The sequence below is a fragment of the Erithacus rubecula genome (assembly GCF_903797595.1).
Source record: "Erithacus rubecula genome assembly, chromosome: 5".
In the NCBI taxonomy this organism is placed as follows: Eukaryota; Metazoa; Chordata; class Aves; order Passeriformes; family Muscicapidae; genus Erithacus; species Erithacus rubecula.
The window spans coordinates 38,901,768-38,916,634 of record NC_136687.1 but is presented as its reverse complement, the minus strand read 5'-3'; the positions used below and the strand labels follow the sequence as shown (position 1 = coordinate 38,916,634).

The window sequence follows — 14,867 nt, the reverse complement described above, 5'->3', positions numbered from 1 at the left end:
AATAATAGGTAATACCTATTATCTATTGTACCTATTGTACCTATTGTACCTATTATCTACTGTATTACCTATTGTAAAGTGGTTCTAAAAAAATTGATAGCTGCATCTTCATTCTATGTCTACCAGCACTTTTATTCCTTACAAAAAATCGGACCTGCTCTAATAGGAACTATGAGAATGCCTACATTATCTTCATGTGAAACCAAGCTGCTTAGGAAGCACTATTAAGCTGTGAAAACAACCACCTTGCTTTACACTGAGTTGCAAAATACAAGTTACTACAGCTTAAAAAAAAGCAGAAAACCACATCACCTTTGAACAGTTTGTCTTTATTATTAGACTTTTGTGTTGTAAACACTGAAAAAATGCAGCAGAGGGCAAATGAAAGAAGCAGCTCCATTTATCCTTTTGCATGAGTTAGTGCATAGATTTAAATGTTTAGGGAAAAAAATCAAGCAAACATTTTAGCATAAGCTGCTTTCTCTTTCTCCTTTTGGGCTTTTATCTTCTGCTTGATTTTGAGTGTTTCCGTCTGGATAGCTGCTCAAAAAGAAAAAGACAGGGTTACAGTAATCTCTTTACATTAGGTGTCCTCACAGGTTAACACCAGGTTGGAATTTAGCTATGCCATTTCAAAAAACTGCATTTAATGTTTGCTTAGGTCAGATACTAGCAGCATAAGCCTTGTCCCTTCCTTTGTCTCAACTGGTAAGGTAACCACATAGAGGTGTGTGTAGCAAGCATGGTATTGGTGCCAACACAGGACTTAGGAGCAAAACATCTCACCCAATTGCAGCGGAAATTAAAGAGTAAGAGCCCTGTGAGATACAGACACAGTTCAAGAGGAATGCTGCTGACCTACATAAGCAGGTTTTCCAGTGCAACAGAAGCATCACTGCTGTATAAAATCAGGTTTTCCACCTCAATGGGTTTTGTGCTCAGACCATCAGTGTTTAAGAAGCTAGCATTTCAGGCATCACACTGGTATGAATTCCAACTGAATACTACACTGGGTACTTTATTAAATTCTTAAGGGAATTTTAAAAGAAACAGCTTATTTTACCTTTGTCTTCTGGGGCTATTTCATGAGCCTTTTTAAGATCAGCCTTAAATAAAAAAATAATATAAATTAATGATCCGACAAAATTTTACATTTAAAAATTAAAAAAAAAAAAAAAAAAAAAAGAAGTAATCCTTACCAGTGCTTGATCGAGATCTTTTATTCCCTGCCATCCTTGAGCCCGTCTGTAGAGAGCTTTAGTATTTGCTGGATCTATTTTAAGAGCCTGTAAATTTAATAAAATTGTCGCATTAACATTTCTTATACTTCACAGCCTCCCATCTCCACAAATGGCACAATTCACACCAGCAGACAATCTTCGCAGTTGGTTTGAGGGTAAGCTGTCAAAACATTAACTGTGTAAAAAGGAGTGCTATAATGTAGCACACTGAATAGCAAGTAATCAGCTTCAGTACCAGTGCACCAAAAGTGGTCTTTTGTGAAGGATGAGCATACACGAGGCCCAAATGGAACAGCTGTGTGTGTATATAGAGACAGCTGTCACAGCTGAGGAATTGCTGCAGTTCAAATTATCCTAACCTTGAGTCTCACAGGGCAACTGTCTATTGCAGTTCCTTCCTTCGCAGCAAAACCTCCTCAAGTGGCATCATAAATAAAACACAGAGATTTCCTGTAAAGATTTTCACTATGGGCTAGAAAGATACATGCAAGCAATCCATCTCATCATGCTTCAGGAACTTGGCCAAGTTCCATCATTACACCTTTTTTTGAGCTGAACGTATTCAATAATGTGTATATACCAGCTCTAATATGACAATATCAAAATAGGAAATGAAGTGGCTGGGCAAAGAGATTGTTCCACTATTTAATTACTTTGATTATTTCTTCAGAATACCTCAGATCATCTGGTCACCCTTATCTTGCCTGTGAAAATCACATTTTGATTGCAGTTAGTTCTACAGCGTGTCTTTATTATTTTTAAGAGTATAGTTTCTCAGTGTTTAGAGGAAATGCAATGTCACAGCAATGTGCTGCTTTATTATTTATTAACTTTATATCGTTAATAGACAACACATCTATACTTTTTTAAATCACTTGGGCATTGGCTGTTAATAGGCTGTTAATACATTACTGTGGGTGCTCCTCTTGATCCATCTACTATAAAGCCCTCAGCCTCCTCTGTGCTAGCTGTCTGTGTTGTATACACAGAGGTAGCATTCTTTGGTTTTACCTTGCCCATGGTGCTTACAGCTATTTCAATGCAAGGTTTGTTGGAACAGGTTTAGTGTTCATAGTTCATTATTTACAACAAACAAAGCATGTATTCCAGGTTGTTAATTTAAATTGCTTTTGGCCTTGTGAAATCATAAAAGTGAAAGTATAGTTTCTCATTAAAAATCACCTAGAACTTTATTAGCTAATTTTAGGCAACTGGTGTTCTGATTAAAGCCCTGACAGAGTTACAAGACAAACTAAATACCTTACAGAAGTCTATTTTAACTATGGAGTTGCCTTTATCTAACAGTTATTTAATCTTAAAAAAGGAAGTGTGATTTTCTTCCCACAATGGCAAGTACTATTAGTTTTAGTAATTTCTACTTGTAACACTTTTGTTTCAGTTTTTACCATTTTCTAGGTGACAGATATCGCATTACACATTTTTCCTATTTTCTTCTTTCCTCTTTCCCCATTTGTCCATTCTGCATATGGGTTTTCCACCACCAGCAGGCTAGAAAGCAAGCCAGCTTTCTAATGACTTTACACACGATTAGCTGAGACTCCTGCTTTCAGCACAAAGCCCTAGGAGATGCTGCTCAGGATCCTTTGCTATATCAGATAAGAGCATTCTTTCCTGTGTTTCCTTCAAAATATTGGAGTTTTACTGAAATATTTAAAATTTCCTCAAATTTACTAAATTTACACCAGGCCCATGCCATGGTTACTTTTTTCCTTTAATTCTACTGGTTTTCTTTTTTGCAGATTTAGCATTACCTTGTTTCTTTCTTCCTATTCAGTCATTTTATTTCACCACTAGGCCTACCTGAAAGGTTAGTTACTTAGTTAGAATGTCCCTGCCATGAATAAAACACAAAGCCATCAAATCTAGAGGCAAGTAAAACATTTTGCTCATACTCACCTTCCAGAGAAAAAGTATTCCTCTTTCACTGAGCACAATTTAACTTCTTGTAATGTAAGAAGTAGCTCTGCACACAAACTGATAATGATGTGTGTTTTTCTTGTCAGTAAGCAACAGCCCTCTTTCTAATGATTCATTTCAATTTCAAAATCTTTTTTAAAAGCCACATATTGGAAAGTTTATACTAATTTCACCCCAAGTTTCTACTTGTTTACTTTGAAATCATAAACTTGTCAAAAGACTCTAAAAAAGGTTTGTAGTCTTGTGTCTATATAGGCCAATGATTGACCATGATACCAAACATTACATTTACCTCTGAACAGCTCTCAATGGCTCCCTGCCAATCTGACAGTTTTAGTTTGCAAGCACCAATGTTTAGAACACAGGTCAAAGCAACAGTCTTTAACTTGGGTTTGTCTGCCTCCTCTGCCACTGCTTCAGAAGCTTCTACATACCTGCAGAAAAACAGATTCACATAGAGCATGTATTAGTGTTGCAACTTCCATTTTGCCTTGCCCTTAGCTATCGCCCTGAAGATGTGTGAACTGGCCTATTCACACTACTTCTAAAGCAGCTTCAATTCAACTAGTACAAATTTTTACTAAACTAAATACATAAAACCCATCCTAACAAAAAAAAAAATCAACTCCCAAAGGAATGTTTAACTCTCAGTCCTCCACTGTGCTAGCACATTCTTTTTCTTAGACAAAAGCAACTATTCTACTGCAGGAAAACATTATAATTTATCTCAGTTTATTCTCAAAACACATAGTGCTCATCATTGCCAAAAAATCAACACCACAACTGTACCTTCCAAATTCACAAGAAGTTTCATCCTGAGTTCCCTCAATAATCTTTTAATTAGCTTAGGCATTTGTGGCTAAAACCTTTACTTTGTAAATGAGTATGGTTTATGAGAATTAGTAACACCACCTTCTTCCCACTGTCTTCCTTCATGACTGTTCCTAAACTTCAAAACTGACACTGGTTCAGGACAGAACCACAGCAGTTGCTACATCTGTTTCGAAAGTGAATTTCTTAATTTAAAATGTGCTAATGCTGTCTGATTTTTATGTCCTTTGCCAGTGGCAAAGGTCTTCTGTGGATACAAAAATTTTAACTCATTAATGGTCTACTTGATAGAACCTCTCTGAGTTTTATTTAAAAAACAAAAATTATGCTTGCATACATTCACATTTTAACCATGCCATGAAATAATGCAGTCTGCAGATCAGTGCCTATGTAAGTTCACTTTTTGCATGACCTTTTTTGTTGTTCATATACAACCTCTGGAACTCAAAAATTAGCAATACTTTAAAAGTAAATTAGATACAGTCCCAGGACATGTTCTACTTGCTGAGCATCATGCAAAAGGTGAGAATGAGAAGAGAAAACAGTAAAAAGGTAAGGAGAGTTGTAACACAAATCTGTATTAAGTTCAAAACAAATGGAACATGTGTATAATAAAAAAATCACACCAAAACATGAAAGACTGCAGTCATTCTGGAAGTAAGATTAGAGCTTCCAAGTCAAAGAAATCAGTGCTGCAAGTATCAAGGGAAATAATAGGAAGTAACACATTTTTTTACAAAAAAAGGTGTCAATTCTAACATATAAAATGTATTTTAAGAAAAAAAAGATATGAAGCAATAAAACAAGAAAAAGGACAGAAGATGATAGTGGTTACTGTAGGTAAAAAGAACAAGTCAGTATTGTCAGATGGTGTGCCAGGTGAATTGTACCTAAGCCATGGGATACCCTGGTAACAGCTATTCTATTTCTATTAGTTCTGGTGAAGTGGCAGCTAAAGGTCACCATCCTGCATATGGTATTAGATTCTAAGATACAGTAACAGGGCATGTCTGTAAAAGTATGGCCTATAAGGAAGAGCTGGAAAGATCAGATTTGTTTTGTCTAGGAAAATTACTATGATTTCCACCTACAAGGACAACTAAGCACCAAAGCAGCTCAAACAGAAAGTGCCTTTACCTGAGTATGCTTAAAAGTGAGCAAAACACCTAATTGGAAGGGATGGTGTAATTATACATGGCAATGGTAAGATACAACACAAAGATCCTTAAAGATTCATTCCAGCCTTTTTATGTACGATTTCCAAAAAGGTTTGCATAGAAATCCTTTATACTTTGGGGTTTCTGTTTCTAAGAAGGGCTTTTTGAGGGCAGGTCAAGACACTGCATCTTGGGTTAATCTGTAATTAAAGGATTCATTTTATGGTTCAGAAAGATGACATTTGAAACCCCGTCCACTAAAACCACAGCTGAAGCATTAAATATGACTGATTTTTTTTTTCATTATTGTTACTGTTGCTTAGCCAGTGATCATTAAGAAGGTCAGGATAAAGGTCAATAAGTATAACTTTATTTTTAGGAGATGTTCATATACTTAAAGCAAAAAGCATAAAAGTATGAAAGGGGCAGTATGGAAACAAAAGCAGGAAGACTATGCTAAGAATTATACCTGGAATCAAGATGATGGACCCTCAGAAAAAAAACAGTAGTGAATGAGTAAGGGTCACATTTATCTTTTCAACTTACCAATTTCCAAAACCTATTGTTTTTTATACATTATAGAAAAAGTATTTTCCTTCCTTGCTGTCCATTAACTACCCTGGATACTACTGTGCTTTTCTTTCCAGGTAGGTACCAGCACAGCGAGTAATATAGAAAGAGTCAGTTCTAAGCAATACTTCCTGCCTATAGCTCTGACCTAGCAATGACTAGAAGATCTACTTGATTATGTAGCTAAAAAAAAAAACAGATGTTTTCAAGATTCAGAAGGCTCTTTGTTTAAAAAAGAAAAGAGCACTGATCATTGCTTAGTAGTGGTATGAACGTGGGTTACAGGAACTACCTGATTGAGTTATGAGAGCCTTACCGTAAACTTTTACTATACTTTTTAGCTGCCATTGCCCAATTTTGCGATTTGAAGAAAGTATTTCCTATATTCTTTGTGTCTTCTGCTACAGCCACAATCTTGTCAACCTAATAAAATAGATGGGGAATACAAAATATGAATGTATTTATGAAAGAAGTCATGAATTAACTAATGTTTAACAGTACCATCCTCTTTCAAGGTTTATAAAATCTCAGAATAGAAATACTCCAATTTTAGAGAGAATACTACCTTCAAACCACTTTATTCTCTACTTTATGTAGCACAAATGTATGAAAGATTAAATTCTTAGGGTTTTCTACAGTATAAATGGTGAGAAAATACTAGAGATGACAGCAGTCCAACTCTTTTCCCTAAATGCTGCTCCCACACAGAGCTATATATAAAGGTATTGACCATTATTCAAAGAAAAGAAGATATGTTAACAATTATTCAACCAAGACTGTCTTATTCCTGATGAAATGTTGTCTTCTGCTTCTCAAAACAGTATCACTCACATGAACTCTGCACACTCTCAAACTGGAAGTCATATCAACACAATTCTCCTTGTCTCTGAACACTTGAAGTATCAATGAAAGGAGAGAAGAACAACTACCTGTCATTATCAAATCCATAATTTCTATTTCCAGAATCATATACACTTCAAGTTACTTCTCCAGTGGCAATAGTTTATAATTACTGCTGTCTATTTTACCCTACTAGAATCAGTAACCTTGGCAAAAACTAGTCAGTGTGAGGCCAATGTCACCATAGTTTCTATAGATGGTTTATATAAACAAGTTTTAAGTTAAAGGCCACAGGCAACTGCAAGCTTCAATTCTGCACCACATTTTCATAAGTTGAAGTGCTTCTCAACAGCCAAGGAGTTTGTTTTCTGGCTCAAATGGATTTTTACTGTTCGAATTGTGTATTTGGAATCTTTTTGTCCCCCTCTCACTGTTTGACACAGCTGGTCTGGTTCACTTTGATGAGAAGGTAAAAACCTGCAGAAAAGCTGCTTTTACCAGTCTGCTCCCTAACTCCCAACAAAAGATCTTTCTTCCATTTGGACATTCTAAAAAGTAAACAACTGCTGGAAATTAAGAACAACTAGCTGTTCAAGAAGGCTGATCCTTTATTTCTAATAAGTGGGGCAGACTCTATTAAAGGGTGAGTATTTTTAAAAGTGTGTAGGTAACAACATTAAGTTAGTCATCTACAGGATGGAGTTCTAGTAATTGCAAATAGACATTACAGCACAAACAAAAGTAAAAAGAAATCAAGAATAGAAAATAGGTGTAACAATTTTAAGTGAGGTTTTAGTTACTGGGGGAAAAAATGGGTTGCAATTAGCACTGGGAAAAAAGAGAGAACAATCCCTTCCCACACAGCCTTCTCTTTCTTAAAATGGAATGTCACCATTTAATCAGGACCTCAATCCATTCTTAAGAAAAAAAGCTTAATGAACATTGTCACAGACACCATGTAACTCAGATTATCAACAAGTCTTGCAATCTGTAAAATACCCAGGAAGAAAAATACTTACATCTTTCAAGTCTATATCTGAATCTTCAGGAAAATCTGGATGAGCATCTCCAGATCCATCCTGGGGAGTAATTCCCCAATCATCTCCTTCCTTTAGCTCTCCACATTCAGCGATGACGCACAACTGAAAATATGAAGTGTAAATAGTAGTACTGCTTATTAATACAATTTTTTAAAAAGCAGTTAACTTCTAAGTGCTCTTTGAAATTTCTGAAATTCCATAAAAAGGCTTTTTCGTCTGTTGTTTGGGTGCATTTATTTCAGAAACCCATCACATCATTAGCCTATCCTCATCAAAAAGCTTTTATCACACAGTGTAGTGTTCAGAGGATCAGCATTTCAAAAACACTATACCCACGCTTCACAGAGAGGCTGGAAGAGGAACTGGCAGCAAGCTAAAGTGCAGCAAAACACAAGACATGGAAGTTCTACTACTTTAGAGGAGATGCTTCTTTCTTCAACTGCCAAGGTTTTTAAAGTTAGAGGTATTAATTCATCAAACACCCACAAACTGCTATGACCTACACACCAACTGCTTTTTCAGAAACATGACTTCTGACATAAAAATTACAAGAATTACATATCATTTAGGTGGGATTGTGAATTCCACCTTTTAATTTTATCACCCATCCTACAGTTCTGGCAAAGGCTTCCACCCTCACAGCTGTGTTGAACAAGAAATGGTTTGTGTAAGGGAAATGTACAGTGCAAGAACAAAAGCCTCATAACAGGACAGTAAAATGGAAATTACCAGTTAGTAAAAATAACTGACTAACATTTAATAGACCTAAATATTACAGCAAGCATTTACAAGAAATTATTATACATTATATAATGAAATAATAAACACAATCCCTCAGTGCTTTGCTTACCTCAGCAGGATTTTCTCCTTTTACTTCAACGTTTTCTAGTATTTTAACTACACCCATTCCTTTGATCACTTGGCCAAACACCACATGTTTTCCATCCAGGTGAGGAGTAGGCACCGTTGTAATAAAGAACTGAGAGCCATTAGTACCAGGTCCTGCATTCGCCATGCTCAGCAGACCCGGTTTGTCATGCTGCATTGGGGGGGGAAAAAATCACTATCAACATTTAATATATGTTATTAAGCCATATGGAGGATTCTGTAAGGTTGATCATAGCAGGATAACCATAACAACTTGGTAAACCAGACAGTTACATACAGGTGGCAACTGATTTTACCTGTCATGATTGAACAGGGCAAATGCTCAGCTATGGGTCTTTACCTGCCCCCTACCAATCTAGCAAGCACAGCCACATGTGTGACTTAATGCTGTAACATCTGTCTGCTTCTTCTACACTCCATCCCCTGCACAGCAGCTGAGTTTAGGCAGATCACCTGAGAAAAGACTGATGCTCCTCACTGAATTATTTAAGAGCACTGGCCTTAAGAAATGAGGCTAACCACCAGTGAAATCAACTTTAATGTTGCACTGCCAAGATGGGGATGTCATGTGAATTCTATAAGGGCTGCTCACACAAAGTATGGTGTAAAACTGAGAGTTTAGAGAACTGTGGTCTTTAAAATTTATGGGTTGGTGATTTTGTAATCTCCAAACTTCACTTTCCTAGAGACAGTAGGGATTGGGATTTTTAACCATCTAATTATTTTGCAACTTAAGCCACAAGGCCTCAAACTAAAATAAAAATTGCTATACATGTAAGAAGACACTGTTTATCTCGTTTCTTGCAAGTACTTTTTTCTTTTTAGAACTAAGACTTTTGTCCCATCACATAGATTATTTAGTTTTCACCTCTACTGCAAAAATGTGTTGTTCATGTGTTGTGAATGTCTTGTTTAACTGGCACAACCCAACCGTGAAGATATTATTCTCCTCAATCTGGTCTGGTTATTAAGTGCAAGGAATTCCATTTAATAGAAGTGAGGATGTTATACCAAGACACTGGTACACATCTAAAGCATTCATGCTGTGGTACTGCTAAGAGACTTGATACTGTGGGAAGGAAAGGATGATAGTGCCGAGGACATAGAAACAGATTTCAGAGCTCAGTAAGAGGTTGATTAGTTTGAGATAACAGTTTGAGTCTGGTATATTTAAGCATGTTTTTTCCCTACATTCTCTATCAGTTCCAAGAACCTGTTGTTTTGAAAATTATTTTCCCATACGCTGTTTGGATTTCCATGGTGGCAGAGACACCTCCTTGCCTAAATGGTTCATCTGGTCATAAGCACAGTTAAGCCTGAATCTTTTCAGTCAGGATTTGGAACTCGGGGAAAAGGTTCTAGAGCTGAGAACCAGAATCACACTCAGCCAACAGAAAACTTGGCTTTATCTCTTCTAACCTTGAAATTCACACTTGGAATCAGAGATAGCAAATGACAGAGGAGCCTGTGCTCCAGAGCGAGAGAAGGCAGTTGGTAGGATTGCAGCCTCCAAAACAAATATCTGATACTTTGCATTGTAATTGCTGGCAAACAAGTTAAACAGAAAGGGTTGCCCCATACCAGATTTTTGCAAATACCATTTGAGGCTGGTCACTGCTTCACTGCCCAAGACCTTAGCTCCTCCCTCCCTCCCTGCCCCCCAGTTACAGCTAAAGCTAGACAGCAATGGTTTGTGAACAAAAAAACAAGTCACAGTAAATTCAGGTGTTGCCTTATACCTGCAATTTTACCCTTTGTCTGTAAAGATGTGGGAGACAAACTGGAAATTATAGAGAGCAGTCTGGTGCCTTCAGTCTCTCCACTTATACAGAACACCATTTCATCTGGGACCAAGTCTCAATATTAGTCCCAAATTTTTAGAGTCTCTATTTATAAAGAAAACTGTTGTCATTCATGAATTTTCTTGATGTGTTTTTCAAACACTGCAGATAGATGGAGTGTCTTTCCCATTATTGTTTCTGCTGTCATTCTGTAAGTTTATAAAGCAAGCAAAAAAATCTGGATAAAATCAGATTTTCTGACAGATCCAAGGCTTGCAAAACTATGCCATAGAAACAGTGTTTGGGATTGTGTAAGTTGGGTGTTCCACAACAGCAGATTCATTAGCATCAAGTGGCATGGAAGTGGCATCAAGAAAAGCCTATTGGGATTGATCTGAGATGGTAAGCTGACTACTGACAAAAGCTTAGCAGTTTACTGCAATTTGCAACAGTCCATGCAACCAGCCCAAGAACAAGAGTTCCAATGTCCTCAAACATCAACAAAAACAACTCTTTGTTTTGTGAGACAGTGGGTGAGAACACAGCAGGGCTGCCGGATTAAGTGCAAGAGCCAGTGAATTTCTACATAACAGAGACATTTAAACTTCCAGTAAAATCCTAACATACTAGGGAAAACAGATAACAGGAATCAAGCTCTCAGACTCTGTATGGGATCCATATGGGTTCTTAACTCATCTATGGCACTCTGGTAACATTTGTTAGAGCTGAGAAGTCAGGGAAGTACCGAAAAGGGAATAATTTCTATCATGTTCATAATTACCTCCAGATCTCAAAGAACAACCAAAAGCATAATGACACAAAGTCATATTCAAGGATGTGATCCTGAACACAACTGGAATTACCTTTATGATAAATATTGGAGTCACATTTCCAGCTATTGCTCCAAACTTAAGTCCTGTGAGGAGTAGCTAAGGGAGCAGAGTTTTTTTTTAGCCTGGAGAAAAAAAGTTTCAGGGGTGACCTTATCACTCACAAGGACTACCTGAAAGCAAGGTGGGGGAGTCAGTCTCTTCTCCCAGGCAATCAGCAACAGGGTAAGAGGAAATTACCTCAAGTTGCAGGAGGGGAGGTTAAGGTCGGACATTGTGAGGAATTTCTTGACAAAAGGGGATGGGTTGCCCAGGGAAGTGGTGGAGTCATTATTCCTGGAGGCATTCAAGACCTGACTGTATGTGGATCTTAGTGCTCTAGTTGACAAGATGGTGTTTGGTCAAGGCTTGGACTCATTGATCCTAAAAGTGTTTTCCAACCTAATAGATTCTGTGATTCTGTGAGCCTGATACATGATTTCAATATCTGATTAGTGGAGGATTGCTGTATTTGCTTTTCGTAAAATACTGTTTGGGTCCAAGTACAACTGCAGTCAGGGCATCACTTTAACCCCAGGACAGTGATATCTCTAAGTTTTTCAGTCAGTGTTGTTGAGAGTACCTCACATGCTACTACATACACCATGATATGAAAATGGTTAATGCCAGTGCTGACAATTGTTATTACTGCAGCAGCAGTAACATCACTGAAACATCACAAACTGAACAGGATTAGTGTTTTCAATAGCCTACCTGATAGTGAAAGTTTTCATCTTCAAATTTTTCCCCATATATACTTTCTCCACCTGTGCCATTTTGGTTTGAGAAATCTCCACCCTGAACCATAAACTCCTTAATAACTGTAAAATAAAATAGTTACAAAATGTATCAGTAAGGCACAAAAGGCACAAGGAAAAAAAAAGAAAAACAATTCTGAGATGAAAAGCAATCCTTATCACCAGTACCTAAATGGAACCAAAATCCATCTTTTATTTACCAAGTGTCACCTAAATACTCCTATGTGGGTATCACTTGATATTTAAATTTCTGAGATTCACTTGAACCTGTTTACAACTCAGAGTAAACCAGTTTTGCAGAATTAATAGTAAATTGATAATTTATTATTTTCAGTGCATAGTAAGAACACATAGTCATTAGGAGGATCAAAGAGGAAAAAACTTTTATTCAGTAAAGTTATTTCTTTAACAAGTACTTGAAATATTATTTAATATTATTTCAAATGCTCATGGTAGACAACTTTTATTACCAAAAGGAAAATGGAGGATTTCACAGAACTTACTTCTATGGAAAGGACATCCTTTATAATGGAGAGGTTTTCCAGTGGTAGGCCCTATTCCTTTTTCTCCTGTACATAATGCACGGAAATTCTCAGCAGTTTTAGGTACAATGTCAGCAAATAATTCAAAGACAATACGTCCAACTGAAATGACAAAAAGAAAATGAGACATTTTTAAGTCTTGTCCTTGGCATGGCGATACTTTGAGCATTATATATCAAAAGAAACGTTTTAATTAATTGTTTCAAGCTTTTTTTTTTTGTTTTTTTTTTAATTTAGACTAGCATTCAATTTCCATCTTGGGGTTGCTCCATGGCAATTGCTGGCAGAGTTACATTGGATTTTAGCAAGGTTATTACCAACAGTGAATTTTCCTGTCAAGAATAATGTAGGAGGAATAAAGACAGATTCTGCCAAAACCTAATGAAAATGCCAAACACATTTCCTGCCAAAAAAAGGTATGTGGGAAATCACGCACACATATATTAAAGCCAAATTACGAATTTTAATATGCACACTTATTTTATGTCCATTTTAGTATCTATGTAGTTTGATCAATCAAAAGTTGATAGAATACAAAAAGACTGTTTTGTGGAGACTTTTAATCCATAAAAAAGCTTATGGCGAACACATCCCTTACTCCTCACTCTCTTAAACCTGAATTTTACTAAGACACAGTGGCATTTAACATGTATATGAATAATGGCTATTTACAATTAGAGACACCACAAACAACTATTAAATCCAAAACCTTTTATGTTTTAACTACAGGAAATTAAACCTGAGTACCTAACAGATCCTGTAATATCTGATAAATGGATTCTGTGCCAAATTATCATTCCTTCACAAGCTGGCTTCTCACAGAGCTATTTCTCACTCCTGAGCCATCAGTTGATGCTCCTGTTTTCTCATCAGCCTCACAGTCAATTAATTAACATAACCTCACTCTACCGGAAGCTAAATGTAAATATATTGATTCTAATTAATACAGGAATGAAAACAAATTAGTCAACTGAAAGTCAATAAAAGGCAAATCATCTCACAGACTTTCTTCTTTTATTCTTCCGAGTAAGAGAACGAGTAAGTGAAAAGCAGTATCCTGACAAGATTTAGGCAGTCCCTATCTTTACCCACGTGAATTTTTTAAACCTACGCTTTCAAGCAGTACCCCAGCTAACTTGCTGTTGTTTCCTTATTTCCATTTTGACGGTTCGCCCAGATTTTTCCATGACCTCTGGCAGCACTGGCGCTGCCAAGAGAACCAGGGCTGCCAGTTTCCCCGAGCTTGCCCCGCGCAGCCCCGCACTGCCCTAGGGCAGCCAGGCAGGCTCGCCGGGCAGCGGCAGCTCCCGGCCACGGCGGGGCCCGGGGCTGCGAGCGCGGGGCGGCTCCGAGCGACCGCGCTCGGCACAGCGCACACGTGCAGGGCAGCGCCGGGAGCGGCCGCGCATGTGGGCAGCTCAGGGAGCCCGGGATGGGCAGCTCAGGGAGCCCGGGATGAGCAGCTCAGGGAGCCGGGGATGGGCAGCTCAGGGAGCCCGGGATGGGCAGCGCGGGGAGCCCGGGATGGGCAGTTCAGGGAGCCCGGGATGGCAGCTCAGGGAGCCCGGGATGGCAGCTCAGGGAGCCCGGGATGGGCAGCTCAGGGAGCCCGGGACGGGCTCGACCCCCGGCATCACCCCCGGCACACCCCGGCCGGGCGCCTGTGCTGCCATGTTGCCTTTCTCTCCATGTTCCTTGGGCCTGTTGGCGGGGCCGCCCTCCTCCTCCTCCCGCTGCCGGGGCTGTGCGCTCGCAGCCCGCAGAGCAGCGCCCGGCCCGGCCCGGCATGGTTCCCCCCACGTTCTGAACGCCGCGGCCTGCCCTAGCCCGGCCCGGGGCCGCTCCCGCCGCTCCTGCTGCCCGGCCCAGGCCCCGCACGGCGCCCCGGCCTGGGGGCCTCGCCCGGGTTCCGTCGCGCCCCCTCCCCACCTCGCTCGCCCCCGATGTCCACATCGAAGAAGGCGCAGGGATTGCTGGCCTTGCTGGGCCGGGCGACAGGGGACGGGTGCGACATGCCGCAGCTGCCCGCCCGCGCGCTGGCGCCTCCGCGATGCCGCCGGCCGCGGGTCGGGGCCGCTCGGCGCTCCTCCCACCGGCGGGGCGGGCGGCCGGGCCCCTGGAGCCGGGAGCCCGGGCTGGCTGCCGCGCCGGCCCGCCCCGCTCCGGCCTCCGAGCGCCTCCAGCCACTCGGACATAACCCCAGAGAAGGAGCGCCGCTTTCTCGGGGTTGTACACACACAAAGCCTGGAAGTATGGGCAAGGAGAGCGATTTTAGCTTTTTTGACTGGGTTTATATTTTATGAGAGAAATGGCAGGCTGTGTGAAAAGTGGTGATGCGCGGTAAAATGGGGAAATTGTCAAAAGTGACTATTACACCATAAAGGTTTAGAAAGGCAGAATAACTCCAGCATT

At 39.5% G+C, this 14,867-nt stretch overlaps 1 protein-coding gene across 1 annotated transcript; it reads right to left on the bottom strand.

The window, feature by feature from the left end:
* Positions 1 to 310: 310 nt before the first annotated feature.
* On the bottom strand, positions 311 to 14,608 carry PPID (peptidylprolyl isomerase D). The gene is made up of 10 exons (XM_079307051.1): positions 14,385 to 14,608; positions 12,417 to 12,557; positions 11,870 to 11,976; positions 8,468 to 8,656; positions 7,597 to 7,719; positions 6,054 to 6,160; positions 3,472 to 3,613; positions 1,200 to 1,286; positions 1,064 to 1,106; positions 311 to 540 (listed from the first exon to the last, which is right to left on the bottom strand). Exons 1-10 carry the CDS (start codon positions 14,467 to 14,469, stop codon positions 452 to 454), a joined length of 1,113 nt encoding a protein of 370 aa, XP_079163177.1. The 5' UTR covers positions 14,470 to 14,608; the 3' UTR covers positions 311 to 451.
* Between the last annotated feature and the right edge of the window lie 259 nt (positions 14,609 to 14,867).